We start from the raw sequence: 22,058 nt of genomic DNA, 5'->3' as shown, positions 1-22,058 counted from the left end.
GTAAATAAAATGAAAACACATTTCTAGCCATGCATTTAGTTTACATTTTAATGATGTTGGGCCTACTGCTATGATGCTTATGTGCCATGAATAACTTCAGATGTCTGCAGATGACATCCATTATATTTAGACATTGTGGAATGTTCACTATTAAGACTAAGGTAAGAATTTTGTCGTAAGGGGAAAAAGGGGAATCTTCCTGATTTAAAAATAGACATTCTGCATTCTCTATGAATCTTTAAATATACTTTAGGGGTTTTTGTATGCACATTGTCTTCTGGTGAAATATGCAATGTTTATGAAATACCATCTGTGGACTAAACTGTGCAAGATGCTGAACATTTGATGACGACTAATACACAATCCCTGCCTTCTAGACTAGGATTCACAAACTAGTGAGGCTGTTGGGAAAGAGACAGATCATGACAGTGCGATGCTATACATCCTGAGATAGAAGCTATGGAAACATTGCCAAGGAGGGGATTAATGTTTCCTAATGGAGTTAGCAAAAAACTTCGTGGAAGCAATTATACTTGAGTTTGTTCTTAAAGGATAAAGACATGTTTTCCAGGAGAGGAAGAAAAAAATTCTAAACGGGAAGAATAGTAGATAGAGAACCATAGGATAGAATGATACACTCGGGAAATGGTTGTGAAGATCTCTGTGTCTGGAAACAAGATTTTTTATTTAGAAAGTCAATTTTGGGAGCATAGATAATGTAGTGAATGCAGACATCACCAAATCTACTCAAGGGTTGTAGATACTTAGAATTTCTTACTTCTAAGAAAGCTTTGTACAGTCTGTGGACAAAAAACAAAACAAAACAAAAACTCTGCACACAAAACTGAGTCTTTTGGGGAATTTCTTACAAGGAATAAATTAGTTTGAATGTCTATTTCAGATCTTGCTCTTTTGTCATCCTCTCCTCTCCAACCCTTAGATGACTAACCATGTGGCTCCACCTGCTTACAAATTTGTACATTGACATTTTCATAACTTAAACTTAATGGTCTGTCCTAAGTGAATATGTGTATAAATTTTTTAAAAATTCAACAACTGCCATTTTCCCCCTGGTCAATTTCTGCATTCTTGGTAATTTTCTGAATTGGTAATATTTCTGAAGATTCCACTAAGCTATAGCACTACAGAACATACTAAAATATTTTATGAGTAAATTATCATTTTAATCTGAATCTGAAATTCAATTAAAACTCATAAGAAACTACTCTGGAATCAAAACATTAACAAACTACCCTATCCCAACATTGTTTTAATTTTAAAAAGAATCCATTTATTGCTATAGAGGTTGGCACTTTGCATAGGAAAGTCCTGGCTGTCCATTTCAAGCACAAAAGGAAATGTTAAAAACCAGAATTGCTGGGCAGCCCGGGTGGCGCAGCAGTTTGGCGCCACCTGCAGCCTGGGGTGCGATCTTGGAGACCCAGGATCGAGTCCCACATCGGGCTCCCTGCATGGAGCCTGCTTCTCCCTTTGCCTGTGTCTCTGCCTCTCTCTCTCTGTGTCTATGAATAAATAAATAAAATCTTAAAAAAAAAAAAAAAAACAGAATTGTCTTCCTAGGGAATCTCATTAGTAATGGATTTTTTTTTCATTAGTAATGGACTTTTTCATTAGTATTGAGTATTTTTACATACTCTGAAAGGCTGCGATTAACATTTTGTAAAAAAAAAAAAAAAAAAGGAGGGGGGATGCTTCCAGTTTGGCTTCAATATCTATACCATCTGCTATGCATCAAACAGACATTCCCTAAGTATACATTGATTTCATACATTGATTTAGTCAACATTTTTCTTTCTTCCTACTATGTGTCAGGCTAGTTCTCAATTTTAAACACTGTTAATTCCACAAGATTCAGAAATGCCTAAATCCCAAGTTCAAACAAATATTTTAATTCATTCAACCTTTTGGAATTTCTGCTTTTATGGAGATTGTGAAGAATTAAATTAGCCTATAATTTTTTGTTTTGAAGTTGTAGGCAAAGACGGGAAGCAATCTGTTCTTTGTTAATTCTTTTTCTTAAATATGTAGTGTAGATTTACAGTTTGTCGGATACCCATGCTATAAATTGCAATGGCCTTGTGTCTTTTAGGTCTGCAGAGCACAGGTGACACAAGAATATTTGCATTCTTTTGTATTTCAGTTGGAAGCTCCGCTTCTTTACTTTCTTCTCCTTGATGAAATCTTTCTTGTATTAAGTTTTATTTCAGCTCCCTTTCTGTCTGAAAAATCACACACTTTCAAGAATCTGCATTAACTATTTCCTCAACTACTATCATTTCCTTAACTCCTGTTACTGACTTTGGTTTACAGGTCGCTTCCAGGGTAATTTAACCACGTTATGGATTTTTTTTAAAAAACTGCCCTATACCCAAGTACATAGATATGTTTAGATAAAATGTAACTAAATCAATTTCACTTTCCATTTATGAAAGAAAGTAATAGACCCAGCATGGACAAATCTGTATGATCTGTTTTCCTGATATGAAAATCATAAGCATTGTGATTTTTCTGCTTCAGACAGCTGAGGTGGCACTAGCTAACCTCAAGAACAAATATGAAAATGAGAAAGCAATGGTGACCGAAACTATGACGAAGCTTAGGAACGAACTGAAGGCTTTGAAAGAAGATGCAGCAACTTTCTCATCCCTGAGAGCAATGTTTGCAACAAGGTAATAGTTTCTTCTTCCAAGAAAGACTTTAAAATTCACATGGGTCTCTTGAGTGTTGTTTGATGTGTAGTCCAAGAGGATAAGGTATGAAGAAAACATTTGAGATTCTACTCTGACAAAGCCAAGACAAATGTTTTGTGCTGTTTTCCAGAGCCCTCTACTGGACACACTGGATCAAGCAATTCTTTTACATAGAAGTGCTTTAAAATTAATGTAATAGATATTTTTTTCTAGATCTGATGTGCCCAAAAGAATTAGATAAGGGGAGAGAAATGTACTTCCCCAAAAGCCTCCGATAAGGGGAGAGAAATGTACTTACTAAAATAGCTAGGTTTTATATTATCACCACTGAAATTTATCTCTGTGACTAAAGGACATAAAGATACTTCTTATTAGTATTGTATGAGAAAGACACCCTCATTATGAATATCAATATTCACTGTATCAGCTAATTACTTGTACTAATGTACCATGAATTAATAAATTATAATTATTAAAATGTAATTGTATATATCACCACATTTTTCACATTGCCTAGCTAATTAATTGGACAAATATTAGGGACTACTTTCCCCTACCAGTTTCATTATCACAGTACAGTGGTACTGTACTTCGTTTTTAAGCTTGAAGTGATTAAGCATGTATTGATTCAAAGGTTTCAAAATCCCAAGATTTTCTTTTCTTTTTTTTTTTTTTTTTTTGACAAGACCTGTATTTACTTCTTTATTTTTAGAGAGAGAGAGTGAGAAAGCAAGAGAGTGTGTATGGAAGGGAGGGGCAGAAGGAAAGGGAGAATCAAGTAAGCTCCATGCTCAGTGTGGAGCCCAAACTCCACACTCAGTCATGGTCATGAGATCATGACCTGAGCCAAAATCAGCAGTCCACGCTTAACCAGACTGAGCCACCCAGGTGCCCCACTAAAGTCATGAGATTTTCAAAGATGTTGCCATCCTTTTTTTTGCTGTCAAAATTAGTACCAAAACAAAAGCAGTCATATATCTTCTATGATACAAATGTGGTACAAAATTCACAAAGCATAACTATGGCTTTGTTTGTAGATTCAGTAAATAATCTATATGTAGCTGATATAAATGTAAAAAAAAGCCTGGGTTTCATAAGAGCCCTGGAGTTTGTCCAGCTTCTTTGTGTATCAGGGGAGAAAAGTTTCAAGCTTACATTTTGTGATTGACTCTGTTAGTGATGATAATATACATTATATATATATATATATATATATATATATATATATATATATTCCTCTTTTAAAAAGAAATCACAACTTTTTTTTTAATTTTTTTTTTATAAATTTTTATTTATTTATGATAGTCACACAGAGAGAGAGAGGCAGAGACACAGGCAGAGGGAGAAGCAGGCTCCATGCACCGGGAGCCTGATGTGGGATTCGATCCTGGGTCTTCAGGATCGTGCCCTGGGCCAAAGGCAGGCGCCAAACTGCTGCGCCACCCAGGGATCCCAAGAAATCACAACTTTTTAAAGGGACATTTACATTCTCAGTCTGGTTTGTAGAAGAATTATTTCTCCCGAATAGTACATTTTCACATTATTTATCTTTTTATGTATAACTGCCCTTCTCCATAATATTTTTTAAAATATTGTTATCTGAGCAATTAAAATAAGTCCAGGGTCCTGAAATCCACCTTCTATTTTACTAGGACTCAATCTTTCTTATGGTATTCCTACTATGCTTCTTGACATTTAAGGTTAAAGAAAGTGGGACCCACCTGGATCTCAAGTTCTCTCACTAGAGTGTTTTTATTTTAAAATGCTGCAAGGCTTGTGTTAATTTCAAAGTTTGTATAGTACATTTTAGATACCTCCACCAAATCATTAACTCTCAGCTGGTGCATGAAGAGTATTTGTTGTTATCTTAGTAGTAGGTAAGTAAACTCAGAAAAAAAAAGTCTCTGAATAATTGTGTGATTAATTCTTCCTTCCAAATGTTTATGTGCATAGGTTTTACTTTTGACAGGGAAAAAAAGCTCACTGAGCTTATCTTTCTGCTATAGCATGAGCATCAAAGCCGAATAAAGATATTCCTAACAGCCTGCTATATCTGTATCAAACCCTAAGAAAATCATGGTTTTCTTTGACATCTGTTGCTTTATCATCTGGTTGAGAAACCTTTGAAAATATTCAAGTTTCTAATTCAGGCAAATCTGCCATATTGAAAGCAATGCGGCTGCAATCTGTACTCAAAATCCATAAATATAGATAAAGAAGGAAATGTTTTTTTATAAACATGGTTATTCTTTTGCATCCTACAGCCTGGTCTATAACAAACTTGTCACATCCCTCCAAAGACTACAATGTTACACAGTAGAAGAAGCTGTTATAACACATCTGGCATGCTGTGAACATTGCCTGAGACTTTACTGTTCATTCTCCTGACACCAGGGGCAGCCTCCACAATAACTCTGTCCTTGGGGTTTAAGATGTTTCCTCTTATAAGTGTCCATATATACTCCATTGTATAGATGAACCATCAATTATTGCACCTGCTATATCATTTCCAGTTCTCCACTGTGATAGGTTCCCTCCATGCTGCTCTGGGAAGACCAGCGTTCTAAGTCTAAATTCCAGTCCAATTCATTATTCCCCAACTTAAGTTCGATGTATAATTTCACCAGGATTTTCTCCTGACCACTTTTTGTTTGGGTTCTAGATGTGATGAATATGTCACACAGTTGGATGAGATGCAGAGACAGTTAGCAGCCGCAGAGGATGAGAAGAAGACTCTAAACACTTTGTTACGAATGGCTATCCAGCAAAAACTTGCCCTGACCCAGCGGCTGGAGGACTTAGAGTTTGACCACGAGCAGTCCCGACGCAGCAAAGGCAAACTTGGAAAGAGCAAGATCGGCAGCCCTAAAGTAAGTGGGGAGGCGTCAGTCACCGTGCCCACCATAGACACTTACCTCCTGCATAGGCAGGGCCCACAGACACCCACCATTCGGGTCAGCAGTGGCACTCAGAGGAAAAGGTATGCATGCAGCGATCTTCATAGTATGGTGCAGAGGCCAGATTTTTAGCTAACTGCAAAAATTAATGTGCTTTTATCATGGAGGATGGAGGAAGGGAAGGAAGACACACAAACTGGGAGTGGGTATCTAAACGGGCCTCCTCGCTAATGTTGGTTTTTCCAAATCAAATCTTTTTTGATGATTGTGTGGATTTATTCCTTTCTGTCCCCCACGCCCTCACCTCTTGATTAACCATAATATAATTTTTGAGTATCTGTCAACATGTTTGCTGTTCCTTGTATGCATAAATATGCCTCTCCCCTACCTCCAACCTAAAAATCGGTAGCTAGAAGGTGGATATTAAGAATGAAGCTACATCTTACGTGTTTTACATGACATTAAAAGTCATTGTACCTCTGGTAATGGTGCTATTTACCAGTTTCTCTTTAATGGGGCAAGGATGTGGGTATGTTCTCTTAGGGAAACTTTTGTCTGTATTACCAAAACTGACACCTGACTAGAAGGGGATGTCTATATTGAGGTAGAATGGAATGGAATGTGCATAGTCTTTTTCTTAAAAGCAGTTTTTGTGCCTTTTCATTTGGTATGTGAATGTTGCTCAAAGAAATCATTTGCAAGGTTTTTAGTGGCTTGATTTTGTGACCATTTTACAGAGTCCTGGATGTTGAATTACTTACCCTGTATTTTCAGTTAATGGTAAAATTTTTATTTTAGGAGCTTTCAGTAAAGAATCAAATACTAGAAATATTTTCTACTTGCGGTGCAAACTGACTAACTATAATAAATTTCTTTTCCAGTATCCAATACAGTCTCCAAATAGGGTTGTATCCTGGTATGGAAACTAAGCAATTAGCAAAAATCTTGATTTACATGTTAAAAAAAATTAAATGCCAATATAAATAATGTTGTCACTGGTGAGGCTTTGAAAGGTAATTAAAGTAAAACTTTTTTGTTTCCTATATGTATTTTCTTGGATCTCCTGCAAGACAATTTTCACCTTCCCTTTGTGATCAGAGCCGTCCCAGGACTTCAGGGGCTACCTACCTACAGAATTTATTAAGCGTTCCCCCTGGTCCCACCTCCACAGAATCATTTCTTCTGAAGGGCCCCCCTTCCATGAATGAATTCATCCAAGGGCACCGGCTCAGCAAGGAAAAAAGGTTAACCGTGGCTCCACCAGGTAAACATTTTTTCCTTGGGTGCATGTGATGCAAATGATTAGCTGAATAAACAACTCTCCCCTTCCTCCCAACCACTCATGCCCACCCATCAATGGAGTCAGACTTTGACCATGGTCAATTCCTGAAATACAAGACGCCTTTACACTTAGCGTCCTGTTTTCTCCTCCACTCGGCCAGACAAGCATTCCGTAGGAGTCGCCAGGGGCTTCCTCTTAACAGCCAAGGATGGAAAATGAGAGTTGGAAGGAACGGGATAGGTCAAGGGAACCTAGCATCAGGTATAATGCAGAGCACACACCCAGGTCCTATATGCAATTTGTAGCTCATAGCTATTCCATCCTGATCAAATTTTGTCATTTTGTTCTGATCGTTTTTAAGGTAATTTCAGTAAAGGGAGCCATCTTTATAAAAGTTGCTAATCTCCTTTTGTAGTGACTCAGAATGTCTCCTCAATGATTATAGAGAAAATAGAAGAAAAATCCTCCCAAGGTTTTGCTCCTCAGAAACATTTACATCTTTGTGTGATATCCTTGTAGTCTGCAAGCCCTTATTGATTTATGCTTACCAGTATGCTCACATTTTATTTTTAGCTTCACCATTTTGCATTTTTCTTTCTCTTAAAAAAAAATTTTTTTTTTCCAATGAAGAGCTTCAGTTGAAAATGTAACTTCTGGCAAATGGAGTTCAGCCTTTTGAGAAATCCCTGCATGCTAACTCTAGGTCAGAGGTAGCACACAGGAAGTCCATGAAATAAAATAAGCCCAAAGGCAGCATAACAGCTGGTTGTCATAGGGAATGAAAAATTAAAACTAATTCAAGTTAGTTGTTAACTGTTAGAAACTCAGAGATTTCACGTGAGCATCTATTTCTGGCCTCCCTTGAATAATTCTGAATATCTGGCAGCCCGAGGTCAGTGCTCATGCATGTCAATAACCTGTCAGAGCTCTGTTGAGTTTACTGCTTTTAAACAGGGCAAGCTTTGCAGTTTTCCACAGCCCCATCACTCCTGAGCACTGGTACCCAGATTGCTGCACTTGTCTTCTGACCCTACTATAGTCTTTGAGTTTGCCACAGAATTTTGTTTTTTAATTCACCTTGATTTTATCGCCTACCTCATTTACTTTGGTTTTTACCTTAATTCCTTTTTGGAAACCTCAGCCTTTGGATCTCTAATACTTTCCTTATCTGATTCGTGAATCAGCCTACTGATTGGGATTAAAAGGTGTGATGTGGAAATTAATAGCACATATTCTACATTCTAAGAATATTTGAGTAAATTAGTAGTGATAATGAGCATAACAGCCAAAATGTACACCAAAAAGAAAAAGAAATAAAAGAAAAAAGCAACAACTCTGCTGGACATTCTTACTTTCATAATTCATTATTATGACCTATTACTTCAGACTCCTTTGAAAAGTACCTTGAAGTATCTGTAAATCACCAAAGTGGTTATGATTCATTAGGACACCTAACTTCAGTAAAACCCACCAGTTGTTTTAGTGTTCCAACTGGATTTAGTAGCACTATCTACTAGAACCTAGAAAAGAAATCCTGTGATTAGTAAGTAATCCTACTGTTTTTTAATTGAAAAAGTGATATAGCAATCAGACTAAAAATTAATAAACAATAGCTATTTTTCATTTTGTATATGATCATTTGATCCTTATTTACATTAATATGTATTTATATCATTGTCATTACATTGTCAAAACCATTAAGATTATATTGTAAACTTTTCTGTGTTACTATCTTGTCCATTTTTATTTTTAAAGGATGTTGTATCATAAATTTTATTTCAGATGTTACCACATTAATCAGTACTTCTCTTGTTAACCACTGGGATAGTTATTCATTCTGTTATTTTATGCCGTGCTGTTAGAAATATCTTCATGCAGTCAACTTCTCATCGATTCATTTTTTTCTTGAGCGAGATCACTGGGCTAAAATTATGAACATCTTTGTGTTTTGTGCTCCACTTTGATATTGTTGTTAAAGAGAGTATATCAGTGTACCAAAAGTCTTGTAAAACATTTTTCCTGTTTTTATACACTCTTAATCTTTCTACTACTTATTGCACATTGTACACATCTTAGAACTCTAAGGCTAGTTAGCATACATGAATGAGAGTACTATTATGTTCTCTTAAATTCTTTAGGTTTGAATATCTAGAAAATACCATTGGCCTTAGAAATTATTATTATATACAAGATTAGAGATACAAATAATATGGCATTCAGAATCATCACTAGGCCAATAAATCCTTATAATGACAATGTAGCATGCTGATAAACCTTACATTTTTAACCATTTATTTGAAGGTAAAGTAACTACAGAGGGGAGGAAGTAAAACTGTTATTACAGCCTAAGGAATTTTCAGTTATGTATCATAGGCCCAACCAGATTAGTTCTTAATAAATTTTTAGATCAACCAAGCAACATTTTCTAAAAAGTTTTGATTAAATCAATTACTATAGAAAGTAACTAATTACCTACACCAAACAAACTATAACTTCTAAAAATATTTGTATTATTGACAATATATATTATTTTTTGTGGACTGAACTGTATTGGGTAAGGCATATTAAATATTATTTATGATGCTTTTGCTGTATAAAATGTGTACAATAAGCCAAGAAAAGGAAAATATGGCATATATCTCCAGTCCTATATTCTCTACAAAAAATATCTTAAACCAATGGAAAAGAATAGATTTGTAAAGTATTTTTAATTCATGAATTTAATATAAGTTACTGATAATTATAAAGTTTACTAGCTAGTAACAATATATAGTCATCTTTAAAAGGACAATTCCCTGTTAATTTATTAGAATGTTTTCTGATTAAGTTTTCTAAAATGTAGCCATAATATATCTTTGTAGGTGATTATTATTATTCTAATAAGTGGATTGTTTTCTATTGAGGAACATTGAAGTAATTTAATTAAATCATTTCAGTAGAAATACAGAGTTAAATTTGGTTTGGATCCTTTTGTTGAGGAATTATGACAGATTTAAGTCTCACTTAAAAATTTAAAACACAAAACACAAAATATTATTTACCATATATAAGGAATATTTTCAAATAGATTTTATTTCTATGAGATGCTCAGCAGAAAACTCCATCTTCTTAAGCCACAATTTCTCAATTTCAGGAGAATCAACTCTGGAATGGGGCATTGATTTTCAGAATTAATAGATTGTTTTGTACTAATTGATTTGCAACATTAATACAATCTTTTAGAGGAAAATTCTGGCCTTGGCTTCTGACTTTGACTGTTTCTGCTGCCTCATCCCCCCAAATTTCAGAGTTTCTGTCCTTAGCTTATTGGCTTTATTGTTGTTAACTTTGTCCTTATCTTGGCATACAAACTCCATTGTTCTCACCTATATGGCTACCAGCCTTGATAATTTGAGTCAAAAAGGACCCTGTTGTCATCAATGAGTTTACAATCAGGCAGCAGGTAGTATATCTTCATAAAACCATTGGTTGTTTTATATTATTTATAATATAAATGTCTGTTGTATATTATTTATATAATAATAAGAAGAAGAAGAAGAAGAAGAAGAAAAGAAGAAAATCTTACCATTTTATTAATAATTAAAATCAGCCTGCCAGAATATGTGAAAAGAGTCCATGTAATTCATAGGCAAGAGATGTTATTTCTATAAGGAAAGACTTGACCACATGATTTGTGCAGGTAAATTAGGTTTCTGAACCCAACTGCAATGTGTGTGTGTTTGTGTGTGTGTGTGTGGAGGTTTCTCCACTATACCAAGCAATTCTCAGACACCAGCCCGGTGTGCTACAATTCAACTGAATTCTGACACTGTCTACCCAGAAGTACCATTAGAGTCCGTGTGTTAGGTGTCAGACCCACAAGACTGCCCCTCCTCCTTTCCAAACTCTAGTTGAAAGCTCAGGTTATTCCTTGTGCTTCTGACCAACTGGCTATAGATTAGAGGGTCAAGTGACCCTTCCTTGACTTCAGACACCAGTCCAAAGTTTAGGTTGTTATGTATATTTCTAACTGACTGGCTCTGAATCAGAGTTCCCATGACCCCTTCCTCAGATTCCATTAATTTGCTGGAGTACCTCAGAGAACTCAGAGAAATATGTTACTTACTAGTTTACTAACTTATTATAAAAGGATATAACTCAGAGACAGCCAGATGGAAGAGAAGTGTAGGGCAAGGTATGGTGAAAGAACTTGGAGTTCCATGTTCTCTCCCAGAGCACACCACTCTCCCCAAATTTCCACACATTCACTGACTCAGTCCTTTGGGGATTTTATGGGGGGTATCATTACATAGGCATTGTTGATCAAATCATTGGTCATTGGTGATTGATTCAACCTTCAGCCCATCTCCCCTCCCTGGAGGTTGAGTACTAGACTAAAAATCCCAACCGCCCAATCACATGGCATGTTCTCTTGATTCTTGTGGCAACCAGCCACCATTCTTAAGGTCACTTTATTAAAATAACTGAGGACACCTTTGTCACTTTCAACATTTAGGAAATTCCAAGGATTTTAAGAGCTGTGAGCCAAGAACTGGGGATGACAACCAAATAAAATCTTTCTTACAAATCACAATATTGCAATAAGATATACAAGAAATCTCAAACTTGATAAAACAAGTTTGAACTCTCTTCTTGAAGTAACGGCCTAAGCAATTTGCTCTTCACCCTGTGTTTTCCATGTAGTTGCTTTTCCTTTTGGATGTTTTGCTTTCCCCTATCATTTTAATTCCGGCTGTCCCTCCCTACTTCTCTCTTTCTCTCACACCATTACTGAATGAGTGTAAGAGAATGGTATTGTTTTGAAATCTGAAAATTTTGTGTGATATTTTAAATTTTGCCAGTTTTTAAAGCAGCTCACAGAAATGTGTTAACATGATCACCCTTTTAGATGTATAGTCAACAACAGACACAAACATGTTCATTAGTGAAACTTGCCTTTACATTTCACTACATTCAAAAGACATTTGTCTGTTTTTTATATTTCATTTTGTGTTCTGAAGCATGTACCAAAACCACATTTCTTTCCCTAACTCATTCGCTCATTCACTCATTCATCAAAATTTAACAGAATGTATTGAGCTACCACTATGTGTCAGGCACTTCTCTTGGCTTTTGATACATGTAATTTAAATGAATCATCATCCCTGTGCTTTAAATAAGTAATGATGTTAATAGATGTTCCCAGAATAAACAGAGGAGTCGAGGTAGTTAGGAGCATTCTCCCAAAAGAAATGTGAGCACTGGTCATGCAAAGTGACTAGACTTTGATTGGCAAACAATAGGGATGCAGGAGTGGGTAATGAGAAGAGCCTTCTACAAGAGGTCAGCTTGTGCAAAGGCCACAATCTTGGGGACTAGAAATTGGAGCGGGATTTGGGAATGATGGGAAATGATACTGGAAAGACAAACAAGGACTTGAAAATTGACAGGTTAGTGAGAGTGGACCTTATTCCATGGACATAGATGGCAGTTTTAAGAATAAGACCAGGTTTTCATTATATTAGATTGCTCTGATAGCAAGGTGGAGAATGGATTGGATGTGGCCAACATGTAAAGTAAAGAAGTAGATAGGGAATCTTATGAAATGTGCAGATGAGAGGTGGTGGAAACTCGGAATTAATGTTGACACGTGTCTGCATTTAGAGAAGTCCAACCATACCTGAGAGCCAGTGTGTCCCACGTATACAAAATCTACTCTAACTGCCTATCTCCTTCATCCTCCCTCACTTTGTAGGAGCCCAATGGATGCTATTTGAGTGGATTTCCTGAACTAGCAGACAACCTCAGTGGGTTTTTTTTCCTAATATATATTTTTTTCCTCTAGGGGTTTCTCCATTTTTGTGAGTTGCCCTTCCCCATATCACTATACTTCCTACCAGCCGCATTCCCCAGAGGGTTCAATTCTTGAAATAGCCGGAGTGAATGGCATTCTGTTTGAAACTTGCAATCTTTTAGGCTTGTATTTTCTCTTAATATAGCTTCCTCTGCAGAGGAAGGCTTGGGCATTTTCTGATGCTAGTTTGGTATCAAAACAAAATAAAAATTAAATAAAAAATAATTCAGGGATGCCTGGGTAGCTCAGTAGTTGAACGTCTGCTTTTGATTCAGATTGTGATCCTGGGGTCCTGGGATCGAGTCCCACATTGGACTCCCTGCAGGGAGCCTGCTTATCCTTCTGCCTATGTCTCTCCCATTCTTTCTGTGTCTCTCATGAATAAATAAATAAAATCTTTAAAATATACTAAGTCAGAAAATTGCCAACCACATGTTTAAATATACATGTTTCTATCTGGGCCCAATGTAATATACAATTAGAAATTGGCTCATATTTTCAAATTTTAGTGTAACATACATGCTGCAGGAGTATTTTTCTTTTGCTGGGTTAGTCATGATTCATTTTACAGTGGAAATGTCCAACACCCTCACATTGCTTTTCAGTCTTTTTTCAAGGAGCAATTCCATGTTTACATGAAATCTTTTACTATAGAATGAACTTGAGTTGGAATGTTTAATGTTAAGAATGTCATCTGAGAGATGTGTCTCTTCATTAGATTCCCTCTGTCTCTGTGATAACAGATACAGTACACAATTGAAACCTGAAAAATGTATCTCCTTTTTCCCCAATAGCTCCATGTTTGCTTTGTTTAGATAAATACCTGATATTCCGTAATTTAACCAAATGTTTTGGTTTTCATTCAGTTGATTAACTGAATTTCATATAAAAATATTTTAGAATTTTAAGATTTTTCCCCTTTTTTATTTTCTCCTACAAAGTGTTGAACCTCTAGGTATCATATACACCAGTTTTGCCATTGTGTACATAAATGCATACAATTTATGAAGACTTTTCTGATCCCTTATATTCCCTAGGTAGAATTACTGGCCTCCTCCTCTGCTTCACTACAGATGGCATAGGCATTGTGTCTTAAATCACATTCCTCTATGAATCTATAAGCTTTTTGGCGGGAACCTTGCTCCTTGATCTTCTAATCTTCAGGATCTTGCACTGTACCTGGCACATAATAATAGGTCATCAATTTGGTAGATAATTGATAATGAGTCCAAATTTCCTACTGTATCTCAAAATATATGGCCTTATTGTGGTTTATCATCTATACATGTAGTTCTTCTAATATATAGATTATAAATAGTGTTTTTGCAGATGTGATTCACTGTAGGTAATATAATAAAATCTCCCAAAGAGTTGCATTTGGGAACTTTGCAAGTCAGTTACTCACTTCTCTTATTATTTAATTTAGGCAGTGTGTGTGTATAATATGAGATATATATATAAATATAATCTTGAAGTTTCTTTATTTGGCTATTTTTATATATGGATACCTAAAAATCAAGGCAATCATAAGAAAATATCCACTTTACAGGGCAAAGTTTATGAATCAATGTAGTATGGAATAAAGGATTACATATAAATATGTAGGCTTTCCTTACTTTTTACTTTCTTTTATTCCTTTTTATCTGTTTTTAAAATAATTTTTAAGTATATTTTCAAAGATAATGATGGTTCAAAATTCAAAGGGTGAAAAATATAAAGTAGCTCTCTCCCAGACTACTTGTGTCTTTCCAGAAACATTCTCTATATGTGCAAGCCAAATATATAAAAATATGTACATATATAATTACAACTATGTATTATATATGTATTAACATTGGCACAACCACAAACATTGTTATGCATGCTATTTTTTTCCACTTAGTATATCTTGGCTTTCTTTATGTCAATATTCATCTTTTTGTTTACTTTTAACCAGACGTTATGGAGAACAAGGAAGATACTTGAGCCCTTCATGAAAGCTTGAAATGTTTTCATGTATAGAATAGAAATATATCTTGCCAAACAATAAAATGGCCCACAGAATGTTTCACCTTTTAGACCAGAGATATTTGGTAGAAAAATAATGTAAACCAGATATGTAATATTAATCCAGTAGCCATATGAGGAAAAGTAAAATAAAATACATGAACTTAATTTTAGTAATATTTTTTAACACAGTGTATCCGTGATATTATCATTGCAACATGCAATTGATAGAAGCAATTCTTGAGATATTTTATGTCCTGCTCTTCTTAGACTTTGAAACTCAGCATATATTTTACAGGTGGAATACATCTCAGTTTGAACTAGCCATATTTCAAATGCTCAATAGCCAGATTTGACTAGTTGCTACTGTATTGGACAGTATAGTTCTAGATCTATTTACTTACCAATGGTTTTAACTAGATATAGTATCTGCACAGAAACCTAAAATTTTACTCACTAGCATCTAATTGTACAATAAGACTTAAGATGGCACATATTTAGGTTTTCTTTTGAAATGAAAAACTGGGCCAAATGTTTTTTGTTGCAGATTGATTCTGCTTTGTTTGTCTCTGATTGATGGCAATGCTCTTTTAAACAGGTTCATAGTAATTGTTTGTAGACTCTTCTTTATACACCTGTTTTATTTGTTCCTAGGTCTCTTTGTCAATATTACAATTTAATTCCTATTGTTTAGGTACGCCTAAGAAACTATATGTCTTAAATATTCTTAAGATAATAATACAACTTGATTTTTTTAAAAAAATTGGTGTAATCAAGCTTATAAAAAATCTGTTTTATTTATTTTAAGTAGAGAGTACATTGAAAATGTTTATAATGCATCCTGCCAATTTTAAATGGCAGGATTTAATGATACTATATAGAGACAGAAAACACAAAAGAACTCTTTCCAGATGGGTCACATGTGTTTTCCTTTTGTCCAGGATAACAGAAAAGATAAAGATAATACTAAGTAAATAATTTCATGGTGCATACTGAAGCTACTCAATAAATAATGCAGTGATTAATGGAACATCTGATGGCCACAATTCTGTCAGCATTTTCATTTATTTTTTTTTTTAATTTTTGTTTTTGTTTCCACTGCTTCCTCTGTCAGGTATACTATTCAGAACTTAAATTTTCTTAATAGATTCCATATTCAAAACCTAAGCATTGTAAGCAAAATAAGCGATGATAGAAGGATCACTGAAGGGATCCATATGAAAACCAACATTGCAGAAGGAATGGACATATTACATTAGATAATATCTTTCAATCCTTGTTGATGATTTTAGTATAACTATGTAGTTTTAAAGTCTTTTAAGTTTTATTAATATTTTATTAAATTCATGGAAATTGAAAATTTCTTATTAAATGCTTCAAGGAAAAAACTAAAATCTTTCCCTAAGATATCCATTAAGTGAAAGAAAACATCACTTTTTGATATACCTAATTACATATTCAGGGCCAAAGTGGTTGGGTCATACTTGTGGCCACCAGAGTCCAACCATGTGGTGCTGAAGATAGAGGCCCCCAGAAAGTGGCTGAGTCTGGAGGGGTAATGAGGGGACACAGATGGCTGAGACACATAAAAGGCCCAGGACATTCCAGCCAATAATTGCCTTCCTCTCCTGACTCTGCCCAAAGGACACTTTCTAGCTCACTAAAAATATCAATAGGGAGATACAAAATATGAAAGAAACACACTTCTAGGATTGGTTTGTAGATCATAGCTTCTGATCACACTCACTGAAATGACTAGGCTCTGCCCCCAAATGACAAACTAGACCAAGTACTAAATTAAGAAATTGCTCGTGTTCTCTTACTACTTTCTAATTGTGCATGCTCCCTACCATCAAGTCAGAGAACACCTTTTATCTACCAACCTGCCATCAATTACTTACCTACAGCACTTAACCCTTAGTATCTTTGTATCCTTTGTGGATGTTGGGTGCTACAACTGTCTATCATTGGCATTGCCTTGCCTTTTTATCCCAAAGCCCCCGGTGCAAAATAGAGTTTCGGTACTCAGCTCCGCTGGGACCTCTCCCTCATTGTATGCCAGGGGGAAATGGCCACCAGCATCTTCTCTGCTATGTTTACACATAATCCAGTCTGCTGGTGCTAGCTTATTGTATTCTACTATTTGCCCTCACTGTAACTACATAACAACCTCTATTATTTAAAAAAACAGCAACAACAAACCCTCTGATCATAAGCATTTCCCGGGATGTTATGTCCAAACTTCGACATCTTCTATTTACAAAGAACACTAAGAAAAACATAGTAAGAAAAAGCCACAATAGGTGCCAGCAAAGCCAATCTTGAGATTAACAGCGTAGACTCTCCTTTACATTAATAACAATATATATAGATAGTTAAAGTGAAGAAATACTGAAGGAACTTCTCCCAGTTCTGAGACTCTGATTCTATGAATACAAATTATCAGAACTTGTTCATGATAATAACTCCTGAGCTCTGAGCAAGTTGATCCGGGTCTGAAGGAGCAGCCTGAGTTCTCTATGAGTGTGTGCAAATGATCGGGAGTTGTAATGCTCATGGAAAGGCTACACTTGCTATTAGTTCCTTTGTTTTAAATGATGTAATGAAAATGTAGTTCCATAGCACTTGCACCTAGACTACATAAAGTGACCTAGTAATTAAACTTGTAGAGCTTAATCAACCAGAAAAGATTCACAGTGCACTGTATTCATTACATAATAATGGAGCATCCAGCCACACCGGTTTTCCTTTTGCACAATTGTATGTCCCTTCTATACACCCCTGTCATCTGTTGATGCTCATGTGTTTTCCTGGGCTGTTTCCCCAGTGTATTGTGCCTGAAAGATACAAGAGGAAAAAGGAAAAGCACAACTCAAAACTGTTGCTTTATTCCTTTCTATTGTTTACTTTTTTAAAAAAGTAAAGTCATAAAGATGTCATATAACTCTTAATTTTACTGTCCTTTAATTGTCACCTCTCAGCCAAAAACAAACAATCATTGATATGTTCTCCATATCACAAATCCTAAAGTTTTTAGGAACTGGACATGTGAAAGCCCAGTTCGTTTCAGTTTTGCTCATTACTGGACTCTGGGGATTTTCTTTTTCTTTTTTGGTGTATAGGTTATGTCACTTTTGTGTGTCCAGACCATAAATCAGATCTCTTTCTGAATGACTGCTTTTAAAGCTGGCCTCTTATGTAGTTCCATTAGTGCGCAAAGGTTCTCCATAGATGGACTAGATTAGATTGTTACTTTTACAATAGTTAAACAACTCTCATTTCAAATATTTGTCTTGATAGATTTATATGAAAATATATGTGTTTGTTTTACAGGATACTGATTTAGAGCAGGACTGTCATTTTAGCTAAACCTACTTTTGGTGGATGTAAAACCGTTGCTTTTTTTAGTTGAAGGGGATAAACTTTCCTCTCGTCAAGGACTTTTTTGTTGCTCTGATGCTGTTCATCTAGTCCATTTTTTGCTCTAACCTGAGCCTTGTCTCTCAATTCTTCATTGCACATAAGAGTATATCTTGCTACAAATAGAATCAGTCTATGATCAGTTTAGATCATAAGCTCTGAAATTCAAAGTTTAGAGTAGGAGGGGGTACCACCCAAGACTCTGGCACAGACATCCCAGTGAGGACACTGCCTAGTGCAACTTACAATACCTATTTCTGGCTGTCCAGGCAGTCCTGGATCTACCTCTATTCATATGTCCTTAAAAAAAAAAAAAAAAAAAGGATAGAAGAGTCGCTTACTCTGAGTAGGTATTTATGGAATAAGCCGTTATGTAATGACAATAGAATCAGTTAAACATAAATTTTTTTCTCTTTTTATGCACTACTTGACATCAAAAGCAAAAAGAGGTAAGTTGGCTATATACCTGCAGGTGAACCTTATTTTCTCTAATAGAATTATTCCTGAGTAGCTTTGCTTCAAATAAGTTTCTATAAGTCAAATACTTTTACATTAGGAAGCTTGTCTTTGTAAGTCCTTATTCTTTTCTTTGAAAAATGAATAAACATCTTCTGTAAATATTAAATATTATTACTTAAGTACTACTTAAATATTTAATAAAAATTCATAAATTAAATATTATTTAAATATTTAATATTTAAATATATTGCTTTTCCTTTCATTGAGTTGTGGTTTAATTTGCTTGTGAGGATGTAGTGCATTTTGTAACACTTGGTTTAGTTTGGGGGTCTCTGAAATGTCTCCTCCAAAAAATATGGATTACATAAGAATTTTCTCTTTTCTAAGAAAAGTAAAAAAAAAAAAAAAAAAAAAAAGCCAAGAAACAACTGACATTGGTGAAAACCTATAATTTTCAGATCCATCACTTTACAGAGGAGGATGCCCTGAACCTCTCAGAATATTTTCTAGTGTTGGGTTTTTTTAATGATGAAAAAATATAAATAAGAAAATCAAACACATTTCTCTGAGTGGTGTCTCATATATTTTTCTTTAGGGGATATATTTTCCAATGGATATTTTTAGTGGGTTTTTGGTTGTAGTTTAACTTAATTTCTCTTTTGTGTCTTTTTGATGATGAATTAATTCTGACATTTCAAAGGTATAGCTGGTCTTCATCCGCTCCATGCTATTATTGACTTTGCTGAATGAGAACAGACCATCGTGCCACCTTGAGTTAACTCTGTGCCAGCTGACACTGTTCTTGGGAAGGTCATTTCTGAACGAAAAGCTGTGTTTTCAACGGGTGTTTAATTGGTGTAAGAATCTGGCAGCAAAATGTCCTTTTACCTCTTGGTGCCACTGTATTTTATCACCCCCTCCCCCAAATTTATCTTCTGTCTTTCTACTGTAGGCAGTTGATTATACACATGCTCTTGGTTTCATTGTACATTGTTCAGGAGCAGAAAGTTGACTATACTGCAGAGCATTTGTATATTTCTCTTTTGCAAGGTTTGAAATAAAAAATAGATTGTGAATATTGCTTTGTTTTATCAGCTAGTCATATGATATCCATCAGGACAGCAAATGGAAAGCTGGGTGAAAGTTTCTGCCTATCTATGATGACTGAAAGGTCTAAAAATGCTCCCTCTTCTTCTTCGCAAGTCATACTCTGATTCTACATCGTTGAAGACAATTTTAATGCTTGTCACCAAATGTGATATACTGTATGCCGTTGTCATTTGCACAAAGGCAGAGCCAGATTTTTTTTAAGATTTGTTATCAGGTCATATTTTTGCATCGTCTACATTGAATTTTTTTTCTATATATTTCAACAATCCTGTCTTTGTGCTTTGGAAAATTTTAATGAATAATGATTGTTTCTGACTATCAAGGGCATAAACCTATAATGGAATTTGCTGTGTTAAACACTGATGGAAAGATAAGGCGGAAGTGTCTGGTGAGATGAATTAGCAGATTATACTCCTGAGTAGTCGGAAATAAGGCTATTGTCTTATCTTTGGATGCTTTCAGAGAAACTAATGTATTAACAGGATATGTCATATGTTTGGCGAAAAGGGATGAGATAGCCAACTCTATGTGTTTGATTATAAAATGCTAAAAGTTGTTCACAGCTCTCCATTTTTATTTGTGTCAATGTACCATTAAGTTCATCATTAGATTTCTAAAAACTACTTCAACTTTTCCTGATTACTGTTTATATTTATGTCAATGTTTCTATTTCATGCTTTCCTTATTTTTTTATAAAGTGTTTCAATTTTAAATATTTATTTTTTTCCTTAATTCTCTACTCTGTATGTTTTTTTCAGTTTATGTGTATAGGCATCCATAGGACTCCTTAAGTGTTCAAGCTGTTACTATTAGGACAATGTATTTTGATGCTTCTTACCATTAACTTTTCTGTTAATTCACTAACACACTATTAATCATTTTGTAGATTTAGTGAGGAATAATTCAGTATTGATATTATTTGACATACTTTAAATAATGGCAATTAAAATTATTTTCAAGATTTATATGTCAAGGTCTTAAGATTACAAAGAATAATAATTAATCACCCAGTGTTACTAAATTAGTTTTAAAACCTTTATCAGATAGTATTTCCTTTCTTATTTCTTTTATTAGAAAGATGTTTGTTATGATGACAGGAATGCCTAACTGTAAGCTCTTGCTTCTTCAAATGGCTCCATCAGACAAAGCATTAATGAAGTACTAATAAAGAAATCAATCCAAAGATGCTTTAGGGAAGGTGAAATCAGTATATTAGCAGTATTTTTCACCACATGCATCTATAAACAAACTATTGTGGGAAAACAAAGAATTTTAAGAATGATAAGGCAGGGTCGTTTCTATTCCTAAACCACATAGAGTGATGGGGGAGATTAGATATACTGCAAGGACAGCAGTGGTCAAAGCTGTATGCAACAATGCTAAAGGAGATGCCATAAGTTCTAAAGGAGTTTAGGAGAAGCAGACACCTCCTCCTGGGTGGTAGGGAATAAAGATGAAACTTATTAGTTCTGAATAGTCCAAGAAAAGAGCATTTCAGATGAATGTAATGATAGGGGCAAAAAAAGATATCATTGTCAAAATGATTTCATCACATGGTCTGTCTTGGCTTTCTAAATTTCATTATTGTCAATAGCATTTACTTTGTTTCTTGAAGCTGAAAACCTCAAGGTCACCTTGACTCCTCCCCTTGGTCCCTCTTGTGTAATCAATGACTAGTTCCTGTCAGCGGATCCTTGGCTGCATGCTTTCACAGACATTCTCTCACCTTGTCTGCAAAGTGGTATGTAATGTCCTCACTTAACAGAAAAACTGAGGCTCAGAACAGTTAAGTCACTTTTTTGGTGTCCCTCAGCTACTGTTTGATGGAGCAGGGATCTAAACTACAAAGGTCTATCTACAATGGACTCTAAATCTCATGCTGAAATGGAGGAAAGTTGAAGAGCACAGGGGAAAGGGAATAGGAATGAGGAGGAAGACAAGGAGACCACAGAGAATTTCTACATCGTTGGCAGATGGAAGAAAATTGTGATATATCCATTATCCATTCCCAAGGATTGTTGTGTAAAGCCCTCACTTAAGACCTGGGTGCATCCCTAAGTATGTCAGTAACTAATTATGGGGAGCACCTTTGTGCAACTATCCGCAAATATCCAGAATTCCCGAGTTTGGAAGGCTTTTCTTTAATATTTATGTGATTTTTCTGTCTCCACTTCAGTGCACAGTGCCTAGAAATTTGTATTTTTCTATCAGTTACTCAAATATCACATCCTATCATCAGTTTAGTTTTGCCCAGTACCACTGAATTGAACACTCATTTCTAAAATGCTTTTTGCTATGAAGAAAGTCTGCTGAAATTTGAGTACAGATTTTAACTTAGAATTTGTGCTTCTGGCCTTTTG

At 35.2% G+C, this 22,058-nt stretch overlaps 1 protein-coding gene across 5 annotated transcripts in view; it reads left to right on the top strand.

Annotated features, from left to right (window-relative positions):
* The window catches only part of BICD1 (BICD cargo adaptor 1), a 226,328-nt gene that overhangs the window by 185,062 nt on the left and 19,208 nt on the right, over window positions 1–22,058 (top strand). For 3 of the 5 annotated variants that reach the window (XM_077870524.1, XM_077870522.1, XM_077870521.1), the window contains exons 6-7: window positions 2,539–2,690; window positions 5,374–5,581. In XM_077870524.1, the coding sequence (XP_077726650.1) occupies window positions 2,539–2,690; window positions 5,374–5,581 (360 nt within the window). Of the gene's footprint in view, window positions 1–2,538; window positions 2,691–5,373; window positions 5,692–6,678; window positions 6,873–22,058 lie in introns of those variants that run through there. The other 2 variants (XM_077870520.1, XM_077870523.1) reach the window with 2 other exon arrangements.

This window comes from Canis aureus, chromosome 25 (assembly GCF_053574225.1).
Source record: "Canis aureus isolate CA01 chromosome 25, VMU_Caureus_v.1.0, whole genome shotgun sequence".
Taxonomy (NCBI): Eukaryota; Metazoa; Chordata; class Mammalia; order Carnivora; family Canidae; genus Canis; species Canis aureus.
This window is presented reverse-complemented; position numbering and strand designations above follow the sequence as displayed.